Source organism: Moschus berezovskii, chromosome 25 (assembly GCF_049115385.1).
Source record: "Moschus berezovskii isolate FMDL1 chromosome 25, NW_MosBer_1.0, whole genome shotgun sequence".
NCBI lineage: Eukaryota > Metazoa > Chordata > Mammalia > Artiodactyla > Moschidae > Moschus > Moschus berezovskii.
In genome coordinates this window covers 8,626,980-8,647,264 of record NC_142484.1, presented here as the reverse complement: position 1 = coordinate 8,647,264, position 20,285 = coordinate 8,626,980, and the positions used below count along the sequence as shown (strand labels likewise).

The window sequence follows — 20,285 nt, the reverse complement described above, 5'->3', positions numbered from 1 at the left end:
CGGATGAACTGACGAGTAATGGCAGGAGAGGGACTCAGGAGAAACCCAGGGTCTCTAGGTGCGTGGGCCTAAGGGCCTCTGTGTTTCTGTTGCACCGAGACTTAGGGTCATGCAGGGAGAAGGGAACTGCCCAAAGATCAAGTCCTGGCTGCCCTGCAAGTCATACAGATGTAGACAAGGTCCCCTTCTCAGAGTCACTGCATCTGCACAGTGGGGACAGTCCTCCCTGCCCCGCCAGCTGTGCTGGGTTGGCCCCAGGCTCAGGGGAGACGGTAAAGCAGAAATGACCTGGGAAAGGATAAGGAACATCGCCCCTTGTAAATGGCGTATGAGCACAGGCAGACGGATCCGGCCAAGATGCAGAGAGCGCTGCAGAGACATGGGATCGCGCACTTGGCTTTCTTTCCTCCTTTCATATTTCTCTTACTACAGTTATGATGTTGTTATTTATAACAAAAAGTAAAATGGTGTAAGCATCTCAAGTACTTGCCGAGGAAGCTTTTATTGTGTTGACCCAAAAAATGGATCTTTGGCACCGGAATGCAGGGACCAGACCTATGGGAAGGGGGGACGGCAGAGGCGAGGAGGGTGAGCAGAGGCTGTCGTGTGGTCGAAGTACCCACAGCTGGCCAAGGGGCGGGCTCCTGCTTTGAGACCCTGAGACCATGCAGATTCACTTTGTCCCTGGTCAGCTTGACTGGCCGCATGGGAATCCACATACACCCACTGACGTGGCTTGCACTGCCTGTGCTAGGTTTATTCGGTCAGTAGCGTGCCCACTGGCGACTGCACGGCTTGATGGTAGGTGTAGGCCAGGAGGGCTCGTTTAGGATGTGTTCCTGGGCCCAGTGCATGCAGGTGGCTGCAATAATCGTTACCATGCACCACACGTGGAAACAAAGCACTCTCACCTTGTGAGCACTGAGGCCAGGCTGCCCTCGGTGCACACACCCTCCCTGACCCTCGAGAGGCACCCGTCACCCGGAAGCACTTAAGGAGCCCATATCCTCAGTGGGGCCTGGGCCAGTCATTGCTGCCCAGCTCCCAGGAGGACCACACACAGGGACAGGGAGAAGGGACCCCGAATGCACAAGGCTGGACAGGCCCACTGAAAGCCTTGCTCGGACTCTTGATTTTCTCAGTGAGAAAGTGGGCAGTTCGCTGGGTGTATTTATTAAGGACCTACTGTGTGCAAGGCACTGACTCAGGCGCTAGATCAGCCTCCGATGAGCAGATGTGGTCTCTTCCTTGAACCAGGAAGATAATTCCTTGTGAGACATGATGTCATTGCCATCGTGGTTTGTTCAACCCTGCAGGCGGAGAGGAGGTGAGGGGTGATGGTGGACGGACTCTTGCAGAAAGGGGAGCAGCATGAGGAGGGGTGGGGGCCAGCTCGGGGAGTTAGGGGAGGTGGTAGGGGTGGAGGCCAGGGGGCGAGGCCTTGCGGGGCCTTGGAGGCTGCCATGGCAATGTCGCCTTTATCCGGAGGGCTCTGGGAAGGGTCTGAGCCAGCCGAACGCAGCTGCCTTCCTGGGTTCGTAATTTCGAGAGCAGAGCTCTGTCGTGGGGGGATCAGCCGGCCATGGCTGGCTGGAGGCTCTGGGTCCAGAGGACACTGTCACCACCCTCTCTAAATACGGAAGCCCAGCCACCTCTGATCCCACCCCCCCCAAGGTAGAAAACAATTTCCTCACCCTGGTCAGGGAGGCAGATGACCTCATTGGACTCTTTCCATCTCTCGCTTTCATAGAGAAATTACAATTTATAATTGGATGAAATCACGCGGGTGTAATAGCAATAAGAGCCGGGCTGGAGCCCAGCAGTCACCCCTTACGTGGGGACTTTGTCCTCATCTTCCCTCCTATCCAGCCCCCACCCAACCCCTTACCAAGGGGCTCCCCCTCACCTGCCTGCTCACACCATGTTTACCAGATCCTGGCCATCCAGGGGTGATGTCCCGTGGGTTCTTAAACCTCGCTGTTTCTTAACCCTCCGTGCTCCTGGGGAAGCTTGTCCCATGGCCTCTCTATTTCTCCCATCCACCCATCAGCCTCTGCCCACCCTCCACCTGGCCAGCACCTGCCCCTCTTCCACATGGAGTCCCTGCCAGGTGGGGTGCCCGGTGAGTGCCCAGACCCCCTCCTCCAGTCTGGACTCTAGACATGCACCCCAAATATCCTGGGTTTTATTTGCGACAACCCCAGACAACACGTGTTTCTCAAATCAGCCACCTTCGGCCCTACAAAGGCAAGTGCCCAGATGCAGCCGAGCCCATCTGGATCCGATTTCAAACCAGAGCTAGTGCTCTCAGATGTATAATAAAAGCCCTCTTCCAAAGAGGGGCTCCTGCAGGGGGAATACGGACGCCGGGGCAGCGTGGGCCTTCAGCACACCACGCTAATGAGAGGCGATCCGGTCAGCTTGGGGTCGTTTGGGATCTGGGGGAGCAGCCGGCCCTGCCCCCAGGTCTCCATGGAAGGGGAAGGCGGCTGCGGAGGGCAGCCGGGAGTGCAGCACGGAGCCCGGCCTCAGAGGGAGGCCAGGAGGCCGGCTCTTCTGGTTCTGTGATGCTCCTGCTTCCCACGGCGGGGAAAGGCAGTGCTTGTTCTGGAAGCCGAGGCCCTGGAGGCCCACTTGGATCCTCTGAATGACATTTAGCAAGAGGAGCAGGTGCTGGGGAAAGCGGAGCCAGCGCTGGGCCAGGCGGGCGGCCCCTGCGTGGCCAGGAGCTCACGGAACCTCATTTTTTCTCTTCCTAGTCCTCCCACCCCCGCCCCCGATCCCAGGAAAAGAGAAAGCTAGGGAACTGCCAGGAAGGGTGCTTCGCGCGGCCAGCTGTTTGTTATCTGGGTTTGAAAAGAGAAGGGAGATGGCAGGGAATAATCCCAGCCTCCTCCCGGATCACAGATCACGGGAAGGTGGCGTTCAAGAAAATAGGCTCTGGAGGGCTGGGGGGGGGGCGGCCTGTCCCTGTGCGTTTCCCAATTTCCCCGGGCTTAATCACGTGCATTGTCTTTTGGCAGGTGAGGAGGCAGGCAGTGGGTGAGGAGGACTCCCTGGTGGACATCCAAGAAGGGGCTGGAAGCAAGAATAACCCGTCCCCACACCTCCCCAGCAAGGAAACCTTTCCACAAACAGGAGCGGCCAAGCAGGACTGAGCGCCCTCCCGGCCCCCCACCAAACCTCTTCCCAGAGAGGAGGCATGTGAGGCCTGACAGCTCAGCGGCGCATGTCAGCAGCTGCAGCCCTGCGGTGAACATCTGAACTCCTCAGCGGGGTAATGGACCCCCTCCTTTCCCCCCAGAGACACAGCCTGAGTGGCAGCAACACCGATCCTTTGGAGAGTGGCTCCCTCGCAGCTCTGTCACGCAAGAACGCTCTCTGCACCACAGCCCATTCTGCCAAGTGACTTAAAGGGATTAAAAAAAAAAAAAAACTTGGTAAAGAAAAAGCGGTAAAAGCCACGCAGAAGCCTTTCAGAAGAGGTGGCAGCCAACAGACAAAAGGGTGAAAGTTGAAAGGGGGCAGCGAGGCCACCCTCCCGGGCGGGCGCCGGGCCCTAGGGCATGCCTGGGGAGCAGGGGCCTGGAACACCCGCAGGCTGCGCACAGGAGTCCCAGAGCTGTGGGGGGCGCCCCCGCAGGCCCCTCACTCGAGCCCCTCTCTCCGGGAGAAGCCGGCAGTGTCTGCGGCCTGGGGTGTGACAAGACGCCGCTCCCGACCTGCGACCCGCGGCCACGTCTGAACGTGAGGAGCCCGGCAGAGCGAAGCACAGGGTCTCCTCCCCGAGCCCCGGGTGCCCCCCAGCACCACCCAACACCCCAGGCCTGTGATCCGCATCCCGGGTGCCAAGGCTGGTGGACTGGGATGTAAGCGCGGCCCAGGCCCACCTCGACGGAAACACAACATCCAGGGCGGCGGGCTCCCAGGCTGCAGCGAAGGAGGTAAGGCGGGTGCAGATGGGCTCCAGAGGCCCAGCAAGGCCCAGGGGCTCCTCATGCCCGGAGAGGGCAGCAGACGGCCGAGGCCTGTGCTCTTGGGGCTGGGCTGGGGCTCTGCAACTCCACCCCACCCACCCCACACATGCAGCTGAGGCAACTCGCGGCACCTGCTTGCCAGGGCAGCGGTCATTGGCTCCCTGGTGGCCCCTGTGCTACTGCGTTCTGCCCCAGAGTAGGTGGGTCCAGGGTGTAAGGGAGTGACCTTTCCTGGAGTAAACTCCTGCCGCTGGGGAGAGGCCTTGCTTTGAGCCCTTCTGAGTTCTGATCAGAGGGGGCGGCCGTAAGGCCTTAGAGAGGCAGAAGTTTTGGTGACCTAGCCACTGGCCATGGCACCTGCTGCCCTCCAACTGGAGAGGGTCCCCAAGTCCCCTCCATCCAAGGCCTTGCCCTGCCCTGGCCAAGAGGACCCAGGGCCGGGTTGATCCAAGGTCCTGCACCTGCTGGCCCTTAGGTGTCCTCTGCTCTGGCCTCTAGTTCAAGCCCTTTTGTTAGTGAAAGCGGCTTGATGCGGCCCAGAGACAGGCAGTAAGTGCCCTAAGGTCACACAGCAGATGGCCAGCATTGCTCCCTGGCGGTCCGGAAGTGTAGGGGGCGGGGCCTACTCCTTCTGGCTTCTCAGAGGCCTGGAGGGCGGGCTCTTCTCTCCCCAAACACAAATCCCAGGCAACCTCTCTTAGCGGCAGCAGCGCCCTGGGCAGGGCAGGGAAGCCCCAATTCATTACCAAGATGGAAAATGACACTTCCCCGTTCTCTTCCCCAGGAGAGGGGCTGATTTATGACCGCGCCGGGGCCGGGGACATTCGTCAGCGCCGCTCAGTGCACGCGCCGTCTGCGGGGGCATTAATAGCCGTGTTATTAGCCACCAGCATGAAAGATGCCCTGCGGATCGGCTATTTGCTGTTATTTATTATAAAGGCGCTCCAGCCCGGCAGCAGGGCGCGAGGCATCGTGAGCTCGCTGGAGCCTGAGCTCGGCCCCTGCCCAGCAGGCCTCCCGTCCCCCATCATGACTCACCACCCCATCACTGGTCCCTATTCACCTCCCATCCCCTAGGAGAGACCAGGGGGTAATTCCTGGGGCCGAGGCCAAGCCGGAGGGGGGCAGCAGCAGGCCTGCACCGCATCTGCTGAGCTGGGCTCCGCCTCTGCTGAGCTTGGCTCCGTCCCATGCATGGCAGGAGAGCAAAGACCAACTTACTGGGCTGTGGGGCCAGACAGAGGTTGGTTGGAGCTGGGAGCAGTGTGACCTTGGGGATGTCCCTTCCCCTCCCTGAGCATGCTCCCTTTTGTGCAGCGGGGACAGGGGCTCCACAGGGCTGTGACCAGCTGGAAGGGAGAGGAGTTTATGCAGGGCTTTGCCAGCTACTGCTACCCATGGGACTGACCCCAGAGGGCTAGAGGGGTGGCCCTAGTGTGGGAGGCAGCCCCCATTAAACCCTGCTTGAGTTGGACACTGTCCACCATCATCCATTCCATGCCAACCCAGCAGGAACGGGTTTGAGAGTTCAGTGAAGGGGCCAGGTTTACAGGCAAGGGAGAAGGCTGTCCACAGCTGCTAGAGGGTTCTCTCTGTCCTGGAGCCACCCCTTGTCCTCTCTGGGACTCAGTTTTTCCAAGGTCCTCTACTTCCCCAAAGCCAGAGTCCTGAGGGTGAGTTCCATCCTTGTGTATATCTGTCGAGGGGGAGGGAGAGGGCATCTCTAAGAAAATGGGGCCAGCCTCTATGCCTGAAAGCAAACCTGCAGCCGGACAGGGCCAGATGGGCCACCTCACGTCAGAGGAGACGAGAGGACACATCCAGGGGTTTTCCCTAGGTTTGCCCCCTCAGCCTGGGGTGGCTGCACTGGGCAGCTAAGAGGGGCAGGTAAGACACCTGGGAAAGGAAGGCCTGAGTTTGTGTCCAGCTCTTCCACCACCTGCTGCACAATCGGACCAATCCCTTTGCCCCACTGGGTGGCTGTGGTGAGGGCGTGCTAAGTCACTGCCACCGTGTCCACCTCTTTGTGACCCTATGGACTGCAGTCCACTAGGCTCCTATGTCCATGGGATTCTCCAGGCAAGAATACTGGAGTGAGTTGCCATGCCCTCCTCCAGGGGATCTTCCTGTCCCAGGGATGGAACCCACGTCTCTTATGTCTCCTGCATTGGCAGGCGGGTTCTTTACCACTAGTGCCGCCTGGGAAGCTGGGGTGAGAGCATCTGTCCATTGTTACCTCCCAGGGTTGGGGGGCTGACAGCGGGCCAGCCTCTCCCATCTCTCCCACTACCCTGTCCTGTGTTTCAGATTCTGGGGCTTCCTTTGGCATCCCCATTCATTCATTGAACAGGTGTTTATGAACAGTCCAGCGCCAGGCTGTATACTCACTAGGCCAATGGACAAGAGGGAACATATCCTGACTTACAGGAGTTTATGCCACAGTGGGAGGGGCTGACGGTCAACTTGTGACAAACGAGTGGGGCGGGGAGGGATCTCCCCGAGAACAGGGCCTGCAATGTGGGGGACCCCACCCACCTCCGAGGGGAGGCCCCACCCCCACCCAAGTCTCTGCCTTATTATCAGCAAACATCACCCTTCCCAGTCTTCCCAGGTCATCCGGCTCCTTTCCCAGCCCCTGGCTGCCAGGATACCGCTGGCTGCTGAGAAACCCAGCAGGGCAGACCTATGGCCCCTGCCCTGTTCTCTGGGCTGCCCCCCACCTCCCAGAATGACAGCCCTCAGCCCCTTTCCTACCTTCTAAAAAATCCCTGACCTTTCCATTTTTCCTTCTCCAAGGAATTACGCCTCAGTCTAGGCAGCTTTACTAAAAATGCACACAGACAGAAATATTAGGTGCAGGAACATCTTATTAAATAATGCAGAGAAAGAAACAAAATTACACGTGTCTCCTTTCATCCCCCACCCCCTCCTGGCCCTGAATAGTTTAATATCGAACACTGTTATCAATATAATTAACCTCCTAAGACACAATTTTAAAGTCTTGTTTTTTAAAGCGGTTTGTATTCTCTGAAGTTCAGGACACCGTGCCGCCCCGCACCGCCCAGTCGGCCCACGCGGTGAGGTGAACTCGAGGTACATTTTGAGTGGATTTGCATACCTGTCGGTAATCACCGCCAGTGATAACAACTGATGCATAATGCATGCAGCATGAAATTAGAAAAATAATTAACTTTAGGTTTTAAAAGAATCCCACCCCTTCCCCCCACGCATTACAAGTTCTCAGCTGGCACCATTAGCCGAGGTCAGGGGCAAAGTTGTGCCGTGAAGCGTTGGAAGGTGCCTGGAGGTCAGGGCTCCCAGCCCCCTGCCTGAAGGGGTGGCCTTCGGTGGGCCTAGACCGGCCTGAGCAGGAGCGGTCCTGGTGTGCTGCGTGCACAGGAGTGGGCTCGGAAAAGCCCCGAGTCCCCCTTCTGCCCACAGTTCACGTGTCCTCGACCCACAGCAGACCCTCTGGTTCACTAGTTTATCCTCACAAGACCCCAGGGCAGTTTATGGCCCCATTTTACAGATGAAGGCCTGAGACCCAAGGCCATGTTCAGTCTGTGGGGCCTGGACTGAGCCCAGGCAGGGCCTCCTCAGGGAGAGGGCGGCCCCCCTGCCTCTAGGCCCTCCTCCCTCCATGATGCTTGCAGCTGAGCCCAGAGAGCTGGGGGAGAAGAATGCGGGATCCTGCGTTAATTTATACTAAGGTTTGCTGAGGAAGCGTCACAGGTATGGGGGTGATGCTGCTTTGGTGGAGCTCCCAGCCTCCCCAGTGGGGAGGTCACGGCTTCCTGTGGAGCAGGGGTCCTCCTGGAGCCGAGAAACTGCTTCCACCCCCAGTCTGCCCTGCCCACCTCTCCTGCTTCGGGCCCTGCTCAGCCAGTGAGGACCCAAGGGCCTGGCAAGGTTTAGGGAAAACACAGTGAACTGTTCTTGCTGAAGGGAGGGGGCATGCGAAGGGGGAGGGCGAGGGGCTTCCTTCTGTCTGAGCTGTGGCCCCCTTGCCCCCCACCCTGGGGTCTGCCCTCCACCTCTCTGATGCTCAGCCAGGACCGGAGGCAACCCCCCTAAGTAGGTCATAGGAGGACCGTGGGGTCCCTCCCAGGGCCAGGATGGGGCGGCCCTTCTTTCCAAAACCTCCAGGCCTGTGCCAGGCCCTCCTCATCGTCTTCCCAGAGGGTGGGGTTCCCAGCAACCCGAAGCCCAGAGAGCATCGCTGCAGGTCACACAGCTGAGGCCTGAGGTCAGACTGCAACCTAGCCCTGTTGTCCCCTCCTGGTCTCTAGTCCACACACCTCTTTCCTGGGGTCAGAGCCACCTGGAACTCTCTGGTTCCTAAAGTGGGGACGGAGACTGAGCCTGCCACTGTGGGGGACCCAGCCTCAGGACGTGCCCACGTGGCCTGCCTTCACTGGCGAACAGGAAGGAAGGCCAGGCTGGGAGGCAGGGGGAGCCCTATCCAGAGTTACCGCTCCTGCCTGGGACCCCCAGCTCCCTCCAGAAATGACCCCCACCACTGCTCAGCCCAGCAGTGTGCTCATGTCTAACTGTGCCCCCCGCCAGGAGCCCAGGTGCTGTTTCCTATTCAGCATGCCAGGGCCTGTGCCAGGCCTGGGGTCCTGCAGCTCCCCCGCCCACATGCTGCCTTCACTCTGTCTCCCCAGGAAGACCCCCTAGAGGGCCTTGGGCCTCTGGTGGCCCCAGTTTCATGAGGTTTGGGAAAGACAACAGGGAAAGACACCAAGAGGCCAGGGATGGCCAGGGAGGTGCCTCCATCCAGATGCCAGGCGTTTACAGATGTTACTCTGCACCGACTACCACCAGTCAAGTGGGTGTGGGAGGTGGAGCCAGACACAAATCAGGGGAGGCTTCACGGAGCGGGTGTCCCAGCCGAGGCCTGGGGACAGGCAGGGGAGTGGAAGCTGACCTGACGAGGCTTGAGTGGCGGAGGTGTGCTGGTGTTTAAGAAGCAGGAACAGCACGTTCCTGCCCAGAGGCAGCACAAGGGGGAGAAAGCAGGCTTGGGGTCAGCGTTTCCCCTCCAGCTCGGGGGGTGGGAAGGCAGGGCTGAGGACGCACAGTGTGAGTCTGGGAGACCCAGCATCACGGCAGCCGACAGGAAGTCAGTGTCAGGAAGCAGCTTGGCCTGCCTGCTCCCAGTCTACCCTGGAGCACGGCAGGGGCAAGGGAATGAAGAAGGGGCCTCTGGATCGCAGAGCAAAGAGACAGAGTGAACACAGAGGCTCAACCGGTGTGCCCGGGGCAGTCAGAGAATTATTGTTGTTGTTCACTTGCTATGTGGTGTCTGAACAACGGTTGCCACCCCACGGACTGCAGCATGCCAGGCTTCCCTGTCTCTCACCATCTCCTGGAGTTTGCTCACACTCAAAGCAGCTTTTAAACTTCAGGCATCGGGACACACAGGCTGCACATCCGCGGGGCTACTTTGCATGTACTACCTCACTGAATGCTCAGTAGTGAGTCCCCCTGTAAGAGGAACCTGACTCCATTTATAGATGTGCAAACTAAAGCTCAGAGAGGGCAGGTAACTTGCTCAAGATCTCACAGCCTGGAAGTGGCAGACGCAGCACTCGAACCGAGGTTTCTCTGTCCAAGACGGCAGGCACTAGCAACGGATGGGAGGATACTGAGAATGATGCCCCAGGTCACCCCTGGGCTAGCGGAGGTCTGGATACCCCTAGTCTGAGCCATCCCACTGCTCCCCTCCCCCACCTCCATTGCAGGCCAAGGAGCCTGCTGTCAGTCATGGCGCTGGCAGGTCGTAACTCACACAACGCTGAGGTCTGCGAGATTCTCGCCATAATGACAAGTGACCCCCGTAAAAGATGGGCGATCTACCGGGTTTAATTTGATGGCCACATAAACTGTCAAACACAGAACAAGGGAATAAAAAGTCCTCGTGGCAACCAGGCGATTAAAGGGCTCCTCAGGCAAGGTGTCTTCCTTCCCACCCCAGGCCTCACTGTGCCTTCCTGGAGCCAGAGGGCTCAGCATTGGAAGGCCTTGGGGGAAGGGGGCGGCTGGGGAGACTCAGCCAAGATGGATGAGGCCTGAAGACAGGGGAACAGAAAGGCCTTGGGTCCCTGCCTCCCAAATGCTTCTTGGTTATCCATCAGACATCTCTGAAAGGTGCAATTTAGACTCTATTATGATGCCAGGGCCTCTGGAGGCTGAGGGCTGTGGCCATGAGCTGAGCGGACAGGGGAACTGATGTTCGTGCCAGAGAAGGCGGTCTGGCCTTGGCTTTGGCCTTAACAAGTCTGCTGCCTGCTCAGGGCACTGCTCCGGAATCCCTGAGCGCCGGGGCCACCAGCATTCCTGAGTGCCAGAACTCAGCAGCTGACAGGTCGGGGAGGGTGCGCAGCCACTGGCCAGATGCTGGGGACCTGGGCTCAGACTGACCACTGAGACTGAGGAAGGTGGCCTTGAACGGGCCTGAGCCTTCCTGTCCCCAACACCTGCCTTATTGGACTTGCCTCTTGAGACAGGACTTCCAGGCTCTATAACCTTCATGGCTCTGGCTCCATGCCGAGGAAGGGACAGAGGTGCAGTTGAAAACCTGGGCTGGCCGTGACCTTGGATGGGTCCCTCACTTCTCTACGCCTCAGCCTCTCTGCTCAGCTGTAAAGCAGACTCGTGTGTATGTGACAGGTGGGCGCGGGTCCAAACACGTGCCTGTGAGGGGTTGGGCAGGGCCTGGGTTAGCCCTGTCCAAACTCACCGAGGGCCAGAAGCATAGGCCGGCTCCAAATGCCGAGGGGCAGGGGCGTGAGTGAGGTCAGGACCCACAGACTAGGGGCAACCTCCACAGGAGCATCAGGAGTGAGCAGGCAAATGTCCCCAGCCCCTCAGGCCAGCGGGGCGGCATGGAAGAGGCCCAGAGCGGCGGCCACGGTCTCAACAGTGCCCTCCTGCCCGCAGGACCTCATCCCCCTCCGCCTCCAGTGCTTCCACCCAGGTATCCTTGCCTTGGGTCCATCTCACGGACAAAGCTTCATCCCGCTAGCAAGCCCGGAGTAGAGGTAGTGCGTTAGCCACGGGCAAAGCCCGAGCTCCCTCCAGAAGGCCTTGGAGCTGCCAGCAGCCTAGGCAAAGCCTCTATAATGCATGTGCTGAGGGGGCGGCAGCGAGCGGGGCCGGGGCATTCCAGCCTTTCTCGGCACTTCGGCCGACTCCCTCTGTCCTTGGGTGGTCACAGGTGCCAAGTGACACCAGGCCTATGCAGCCTAGTCTCTGCCCTTGAGCACCCGAAATTTAGTCGGGAACCTTAAAACATTGATCACCATACAGCTGACCGGCAGCCCACAGACACTGGCACAAGAGGTAGCACCAAAGCCTAGGGGTTGAGACCCTGCCCTAGGTTCTTCCTCGCCACTTCTCAGGTGGCCCTGCTCAAGTTAACATCTCCAAGCTTCTGTGTTTTCAGCTGTTAAATGGGAGTAACCAGGGCCCTGATCTGACATTTGCTGAGAAGGTTAAATGACTTAAATATTCATAAAAGTCTAGATGAGCTTTATTATAGTGTGAGCTACTGTCCAATCAGAATAGAATCTCAAGTGGCTAGAACACAGGTTGGCACATAGCAGGTGCTCAAGAAAGATGTGTTGAATGGCTGGATGGACAGCTGCGTGGATGGATGGGTGAGTGGGTGGGCGGGTGGACGGATAGGTCCACGGATAGCTGTTGTTCAGTCACTAAGCTGTGTCTGACTCTTTGCGACCCCATGGGCTGCAGCACACCAGGCTTCCCTGCCCTCCACTCTATCCCAGAGTTTGCTCAAGTGCGTGGACAGACGGGTGGGTAAACAGGTGGGGGGGTGGAGGAATGGACAAATGAATGGGTGGAGCAGAGGAAAGTTCTATATGGCGTCAGGAAGCCCTCGCAGAGGAGGAGGCGTTTGAGCATGGTCCCGAAGGGCGACAAGCAGTTTGCTGGACAGAGAGGAATAGAGAAGAACAGAAGGAAGAAGGACGTGCCATGGTTGAGAAACGGAGACACGGTGTCCCTGGGGCATGAGACTGAGGTGCCCACCATCTCATTCCGTGAGTGGGTCCTGATTCTGCCCTGCACTCCAGGGCCACCCCCCAGGCTAGGGCCTCAGCTCAGACTGCTCGAGGCCATTGTGTCTCACACCGAAAAGCCCCCGTGAGCCTGGAGTTATTATAAAGCAGATCTTTGCTGGCTGCACAAACACACCTTCCCCACTGAGGTTGAAAGATAATTTCTCTTTAATTGATTTTTTACCACGACGAACAGTAAAGTAATATGAGAAAAAAAATCTACACTGCAATTTTTCCATTTGTGAAAACCGAAATTACACCTTGCAGACAATTCCCTCGGAGCGTGGACCCCTCCCTCCTCTTATTGTGTTTCCTGACTTTAAATGCAAGAAAACAGATATATGTATTTTTCAAAAGAGCTGAAAGTTTTGTGATTTGGGAAGGGGGCAAAGTGAGGAATAATTTCTCACATTACATGGAACGCGGTAGGGAGGGCACCTCTGATAGAAAGAGATTTCTGTAAATACACGAGACAGCGGTTCTGTTGACACCCGTTCTTCTGTCTGTAAGATGCACAAGTGACAAACAGGACATGTTGTTTTAACACCAGACGATGAAGCGCCTCACTTTCCCCTGCTCGCCAGTGACGATGCTGGCAGATTCTTTTTGCAGGTTCTAGTGACGCCCCCCCCCCGCCCCCACTTTGAGTTCACAGGCCTCGCGGAAATAAACTTTTTTTCAGAGCCGGGTTCCAAGTCACAGAGGGATGTGGGTTCCCCATTTCATGAGAAATGGGGACTCTAAAGCCATCCCACCGACACCGACCAGCCTTTCAGCGTCAGCCATAAAGACGAGCTGAGTATGGGGATCTTGAAAGAAAAGATCAAACCTGCAGCCTGGCTCCCACTAAATTAACTTCGTGTGTGGCCCAGGGTCAGAGTCCAGGAAGGCCAAGGCCACGTCTATTTCATTCACGGGCAGCATCTTTGCTCCCGCTGAGATTAACATTAGCCAGATGTCCTTAGAGGCTGACCGCAGCCCGAGCGAGCACTGAGATGTAAACTTGGCATTTGGAAGGGCCGGGGGGCGTGCGCCTCGAGGCCTGACCTCTGCCCCGCAGCCCTGACTGTAGCACGCCTCGGCGGCAGGTTGGGTGGGCGCCGGCCTCGCTCTCACCGCACGTGTCTTGTGCTCCCTGCAGGTGTAGAGGCTGCAAGTCAGGGGGGGGCCCGGCTCCGCCAGCCATCCACCATGGTGGTGGCACATCCCACCGCCGCCGCCACCGCCACCGCCACGCCCGCCGCCACCATCACGGCCACCGTCATGATGACCACGGCCACCATGGACCTGCGGGACTGGCTCTTCCTCTGCTACGGGCTCATCGCCTTCCTGACAGAGGTCATCGACAGCACCACGTGCCCCTCTGTGTGCCGCTGCGACAACGGCTTCATCTACTGCAACGACCGGGGACTCACGTCCATCCCTGCCGACATCCCCGATGACGCCACCACCCTCTACCTGCAGAACAACCAGATCAACAACGCCGGCATCCCCCAGGACCTCAAGACCAAGGTCAGCGTGCAGGTCATCTACCTGTACGAGAACGACCTGGACGAGTTCCCCGTCAACCTGCCCCGCTCCCTGAGGGAGCTGCACCTGCAGGACAACAACGTGCGCACCATCGCCCGGGACTCGCTGGCCCGCATCCCGCTGCTGGAGAAGCTGCACCTGGACGACAACTCCGTGTCCACCGTCAGCATCGAGGAGGACGCCTTCGCCGACAGCAAGCAGCTCAAGCTGCTCTTCCTGAGCAGGAACCACCTGAGCAGCATTCCCTCGGGGCTGCCCCGCACGCTAGAGGAGCTGCGCCTGGACGACAACCGCATCTCCACCATCCCCCTGCACGCCTTCAAGGGCCTCAGCAGCCTGCGGCGCCTGGTGCTGGACGGCAACCTGCTGGCCAACCAGCGCATCGCCGACGACACCTTCAGCCGCCTGCAGAACCTGACCGAGCTCTCGCTGGTGCGCAACTCGCTGGCTGCCCCGCCCCTCAACCTGCCCAGCGCCCGCCTGCAGAAGCTCTACCTGCAGGACAACGCCATCAGCCACGTGCCCTACAACACGCTGGCCAAGATGCGCGAGCTGGAGCGCCTGGACCTGTCCAACAACAACCTGACCACGCTGCCCCGCGGCCTCTTCGATGACCTGGAGAACCTAGCCCAGCTGCTGCTCCGGAACAACCCTTGGTTCTGTGGCTGTAACCTCCTGTGGCTGCGGGACTGGGTGAAGGCGCGGGCGGCCGTGGTCAACGTGCGCGGTCTCATGTGCCAGGGCCCCGAGAAGGTCCGGGGCATGGCCATCAAGGACATCACCAGCGAGATGGATGAGTGCTTCGAGGCGGGGGCGCAGGGTGGCGCGGTCAATGCCGCCGCCAAGACCACGCACGCCAGTGAACATGCCTCTGTCACCACGCCCCAGGGCTCTCTCTTCACCCTCAAGGCCAAGAGGCCGGGGCTGCGCCTCCCCGACTCCAGCCTCGACTACCCCATGGCCACGGGCGATAGTGCCAAGACCCTGGCCATCCACGTGAAGCCCCTGACGGCGGACTCCATCCGCATCACATGGAAGGCCACGCTGCCCGCCTCCTCCTTCCGGCTCAGCTGGCTGCGCCTGGGCCACAGCCCGGCCGTGGGCTCCATCACGGAGACTCTGGTGCAGGGCGATAAGACGGAGTACCTGCTGACGGCCCTGGAGCCCAAGTCCACCTACATCATCTGCATGGTCACCATGGAGACCGGCAACACCTACGTGGCCGACGAGACGCCCGTGTGCGCCAAGGCTGAGACGGCCGACAGCTCCGGCCCCGCCACCACCCTCAACCAGGAGCAGAACGCCGACCCCATGGCGGGCCTGCCCCTGGCGGGCATCATCGGTGGCGCCGTGGCCCTTGTCTTCCTCTTCCTGGTCCTCGGGGCCATCTGCTGGTACGTGCACCGGGCCAGTGAGCTGCTGACCCGGGAGCGGGCCTACAACCGGGGCAGCCGAAGAAAGGATGATTATCTGGAGTCGGGGACCAAGAAGGATAACTCCATCTTGGAGATCCGCGGCCCCGGGTTGCAGATGCTGCCCATCAACCCTTACCGCGCCAAAGAGGAGTACGTGGTCCACACCATCTTCCCCTCCAATGGCAGCAGCCTCTGCAAGGGCACGCACACCATCGGCTACGGCACCACGCGGGGCTACCGAGATGGGGGCATCCCCGACATAGACTCCTCCTACACCTGAGGCAGCGCCCCTCCCCTGCCTCCCGCGGGGGGATGTGAACAGCTGGTTGCCGTCCTGCGGGACCGACCGAGGCAAAGAAACGCCACGCTGACTTTCCCGGCGGAAAGCAGAGTTTGGGGAGGGCTGACAGTTTTGTAGGACACAACGGTGTGAAAATGAAAAGAAAAAAAAATTTTTTTTTTTTTTAAAAGAATAGAAGGCAGGAGGGAGGTTTGACGTTGCTGAAGACATCATTTATACCAAATTATGCCAGGTGGGGAGGGAAAGACTAAAAAATAATCTGGCAGGAAGGGTTGGGTCGAGGCTTTTTTTTCCCCCCTGAGCTGGGAAGAGACTACCTGTGCGTCTCACGTTCTGCGCACGGCCATCACAGAGGAGCCGTTTCAGAAGCCGCCGGCACAAAGCCCTCACACAGCCCTCGCGGCCGGCTGCTCACTGGAGACGACATGATGGAAGGTTTTCAGGCTTCTCACAAAGGAGAGGAGAAGAAAAGGATCTTTTGCTACGGAGATATTGTCCTGAAATCTCTTCCCTGGTTCTTCCCATGCCTTTTTCCCTTACAGATTGGCAGAAAAGAGCGCGTCTTTCACGGCACGCTTTGAACAATGGTGTAGTCGATTAAAAAGCAAACTTTCTTTTTCCTATACTGGAGCCCTCCTCAATTCCATGCAGCATAGGATCACGGGAGCGCCATGGAAGCTGTGGCTTTCCCAGCCACCTGGAGGTGCGTCTCTCGACCCGTCTATCTTGATGCGGTGTCTCTGTATACAGATGAGTAGACAAAGACACGTATACAGTCCTTACAGTCCTGCTTGGGTCAGTTTGTACAATGTCCTGAGACAGTAGAGTCACGAAGATGTTGCTTTCTCCTAGAAACCATTGAGTAAGTAGACTGTGCTGGGGATGGGAGCGGGGTTGGGGACAGTGCCGTTCCTAAAGGCGGAGGCATGTCTGTCCTGGCCGGGTGGCTGGGGAGACCCTGGGCAAGCGGTGTTTTCAGCTCAGTCCTATCTCAGGGTGGCTGGGGCTGGGCCGAGCTCCTTTCTGATGTCGAGAAGGGCTTTCTCTGACTGCCAGTGGCCTCGTCTCCCTCCCCCTACACCTCGGATGCAGGCATATCAAGAGGCACATACTTTGTGTGCAATGTGCTTCCTCCAAGACAGGTAATTGGTGCAGGGACTTTTTTTTTTAGCTGATTAGACCTAATGGTTTCCATGGCTGCTCAAACAAAGCCCAGAAAAAGACATGACAATTCTCAGAAAAGCCCTAGGAGACAGCAACCGAACCCCCCCCCCCACCCAAGAATATAGAACACACTCAGCCGTGCCTACCCCTGGGTCTCTGCTCTGGAGAAGGAAGGCCAGATCTCTCTAAAAATGCCAGCCTCCAAAAGGGTACTGACCGGAGCCCTCAGAAGAGTTGAGATTTTTTTTTCCCCTCCCTGTGGAATCAATGCTGCCATCATTCATCAACTGACAGCGCTGTTTGGCGAGCCATGAGATTAAAACGATGATGAAATAATGACAGTGAATCTGGAAAGAAGAGAGGAGAGGGGCCTGGGGTTCTGATGTCCACGGCATTCCAGCACTCGGGGAGCTGGGGGTCACTGTTTGTCAAGGTGCCAGCTATCCTGCACCCAGGAAGGGCGACATCAAAAGGACAGGCGCTGGCCTGAGGGCAGGAGGATGAGAGGGGGTCCAGCCCCTGGCCGTGGCGTTTTCAAAAGACCTCGGCTGCTCCGACAAAAGCCAAAGGCAGGAAGAGGAAGACAAACACAGTCACTGGGCTGCGGTGACAGGCCTGGGGCCCAGCCACTCGCCCCACATAAAAAGATGCCGCTGGCCCCTCAGCGAAGAGGCCGGGGTTGAAAGGAACGGACATGACGGCCATGTGAGGGAGGTAGACGAGAGGCTCATCACCAGGCGGGGTGGATGGTCTCACCGAGCAGGGATCCTTGACCCCTAGCTTGAGGGAGAGACCGAGGGTCACTGACACATTTCATTCTAGACTCGAGCTTTTTCCCTTTTCCCACCTGAAAGCATTTTCTGCTACGATGAAGTCAGGAGAGAAGCTTCCGAGTGTCAATCTCACATCTGGGTGAAAGTCGCCCTCCCTCTCCCACCCACACCCCAGACACAGGCACCTTCCCTGTGGCTCAGGGAGGGGCAGAGGGGCCCCCCCAAGCAGTGTCCAGGAGGAGAAAGGGCACTGGCCAGGGGTCAGAAGTTCAAGGTCTCTGCTGTTCCCTGAATGCGGTCTTCTCCCTAAGGGCACCACTCCGGTCTCTGGCCAGTGTGCCAGGAACCCTGGGTCCAAGCCTCCCCGCTGCCAACCCCCCACCCCAGCCACCAATATGCTGGGTCCCCTGCTCTCCCTCTACATATGTCCTTTCCCAGAGCCAAGTGAGAGGTCAGATCATCCCCTTAGAGGCTGGGTGGGAAGGCATTTGGGGAACTGCAGGAGGCCCTACACAGTGAGGCTACGGGCATACCCGGCAGCTCTGAGAGCCTGCCTGTGCCAGCAGCACCCTCCAAGCCAGGCCTGGGAGATGACCACCCTTCTCCTCATACAAAGCAGGCCCAGGCCCCCTGCCCCGGCCCTGGCCTGAGGATAAGTCTCCTCCCAGCTCCTGCGCCAAGGGGCGTGGGTCCCACCTCACACTGAGGGGAAGCCAGGTCCATCCTCCTGCCAGTGTAAAAGTCCTGGAGACAGTGGAGACAGCCCAGCCAGGCCCCACAAGCCCCCTCTCATCTTTTCTCAGCATCCCAGCACCTCTCCAGAGCCCCTTCTAAGAACAAGCCTCCAAATGTCAGCTGTCTCCCAGTCCCCCAGGCCAGGGATGGGGCCCTGAAGCCGGGTCCACTCTGAAACCCCATCCCCTCCTGGTCCAGGACCCCCAAGCCAGCCAGGTAACCTAATGAGAAAGGGTGTGCCAGGGCGCCCAGCCTCTCCCAGCCCCGAGAAGCACGTGAGGACACAGGGCCTGGGCCACCACTTCTGTCTAGAATCTCCCTCTTGTGGGCGGCCCACCTGACCTTTGCAGCCTCTTAACTAGCCGGAACAAACCTCTGTGGCCTCAGCGCTAATGAGTGTATCTCGTGGTATTTAAGGCAGGTTTCAAGTTTTTTTTTAAAAAAAAAAAAGCCCATGACACTTCTTTGGTTAAGTGGTTTACCCTTCATGGTAATTAGATGTAGTGATTGGAATCTCTTTTCTATTACATGGCAATTTTCCTTTAAATTTCCCCTAAAAAAAAGGAAAGAGAGAAGGCGAGGAAAGCAGGCAGCGGGGCCAGGCGAGTCATTTGCATTTTGCGAATGAGGCCTCTTGTAAGCTCAGCTCAGGCGTGGGGCCCAACGTATGGAATGCTTAAGAGATTACTAAGAATAAAATCTATTAATTAGTCATACTCAATTCCGCAGACATGATGTGCATCAGAAGCTCCTTTTCTTCCCTCTTCCCGCGGCCTCCCGCGGAAGCCTCCATCTTCTCTGGGTTGGCTCCTGCATCCTGGGCCGCCTCCCACTAACATGGCGGCTGCGTAGCCAACCAGGGGGCCTCTGGGCTTCGAGGGCAGGAGCTGGGCGCCGGCTCCTTCCCTCTTTGGGTGACACTGGCAGGGGAGGTGACGGCGGCTGGGGAGATGGCACGACTGGGGGGCCCAGGCTTCTGCTCCCCAAGTCCGAAGCCCATGCCTGCCTGTGCCTCTGCCTTCCTCGATGGGTGGGCACCAAGCTTACCCCTGAGCCCCCTACGGGTCCTGGGAGGCCCGACTGCCCCAGCAAGGGGCAGAGCACCAAGAGACAGGGAGGGTCTCCAGGTAGGGGCAGGAAAGCCGTTTTTGCTAATCCACAGCCTCTGTTTCCCCTTCTGTAAAGCAGGGGTGGGCTGAGGCTAGGTCTGGCTCCACCCAGAAAAGCTGGGGGCAGAAAAGAGGCGCCCACCTCCCCCCTCCCACTCCTGTCTGCTGACTCTGGAAGGTTCTATTTAGCCCACGGCAGGTGATGGAGGCCCAGAGTGAGAGGGACTGGCTGGGTGAGGGGTCCTGGGGGGCTGAGGGGGCTGACTGGGGCCTCCAGAAGGGAAGGGGCAGCCGGGCAATATGCCGAGATTGCGTCTGAGCCTCCTCCTTTGCCCCCTCAGAGCTGCAGAGCGAGGGGAGGACACCGCCACCCCCTCCAATGGCAGCTCAAGTCCCAAAGCCAACCCCCTCCAGAAATCTGCTTCCTGCTGAACGTGCCAGGGAGGATGGGGCTTCTGAGCCTCGCGCTTATGAAAAATACAACAAGAAAAATTGGATGCGGCAGACAGGGAGCAATGGAGCCGAGAAGGCAGCCAGGGGAGAGCTGGGGCACTTGCAGGAAGGCAGGGCCTCAGGGCGCACAGTGGCTGAAGCCCCCTGAGGGCCAGACTGCACTTTCTGGGGCTCGGGTGGGGTCAGCCGTGTGGCCATACCCACTCCCCCCACTCAGATCTGTGCAGGTGATGGGCAGCAGATGCCTGGCCCTGGATCTGCACCAGGGTGAATGCTAACGAGCCATTCACAGCCCTGCTCAGGCCCTCCAGAATGCAGGCAGAGGAGGCATCTTTTTTCTAAAGGAGGGATAAAAAGGCTCAAAAATGCAAATCATTACCATTTACAACCAAGCGAGTCTGCTAAATTGATTAGGAAAGATTAAACTCCTCTGAGGTGAAGGAAAAGGGGTATTTTTCGCATTTTATGAACCTGCTCCCAGTGGTTGTAGGCAGGGCAGAGGTTGGCTGGGCCTGGCTCGCGGGGAGCTGAGGATCTCTGAAGGCTGGCCCCACGCCTGCTCCAGTGCTCGGGATACACTCAGGTGGATGGAACCTGGCCTCGAGTCTGGAGGGGAAAGCAGGTTTGCTTCCATCAAGTGCCGTGGGATGAGGGCTGTCCTGGCCCCCAGCAGAGACTCTGCTCGCCCCCACCACCCTCCAGATCCCATCTGCCTTCAGGGTGAAAAGCTAGGGGATATGGCCG

General features: G+C 58.6%; 2 protein-coding genes across 3 annotated transcripts in view; one reads left to right on the top strand and one right to left on the bottom strand.

Annotated features, from left to right (window-relative positions):
- Positions 1–20,285, bottom strand: part of MACROD1 (mono-ADP ribosylhydrolase 1) — a 153,775-nt gene that overhangs the window by 96,044 nt on the left and 37,446 nt on the right. The window lies entirely within an intron of this gene.
- Positions 13,241–15,492, top strand: FLRT1 (fibronectin leucine rich transmembrane protein 1). Its single transcript, XM_055415666.2, has one exon. The coding sequence runs from the start codon at positions 13,253–13,255 to the stop codon at positions 15,284–15,286; it is 2,034 nt and encodes a 677-aa protein (XP_055271641.1). The 5' UTR covers positions 13,241–13,252; the 3' UTR covers positions 15,287–15,492.

What these genes read in the sequence shown, in the direction of transcription:
- FLRT1 (XM_055415666.2), top strand. Translation starts at nt 13,253, where the DNA reads ATGGTGGTGGCACATCCCACCGCCGCCGCCACCGCCACCGCCACGCCC.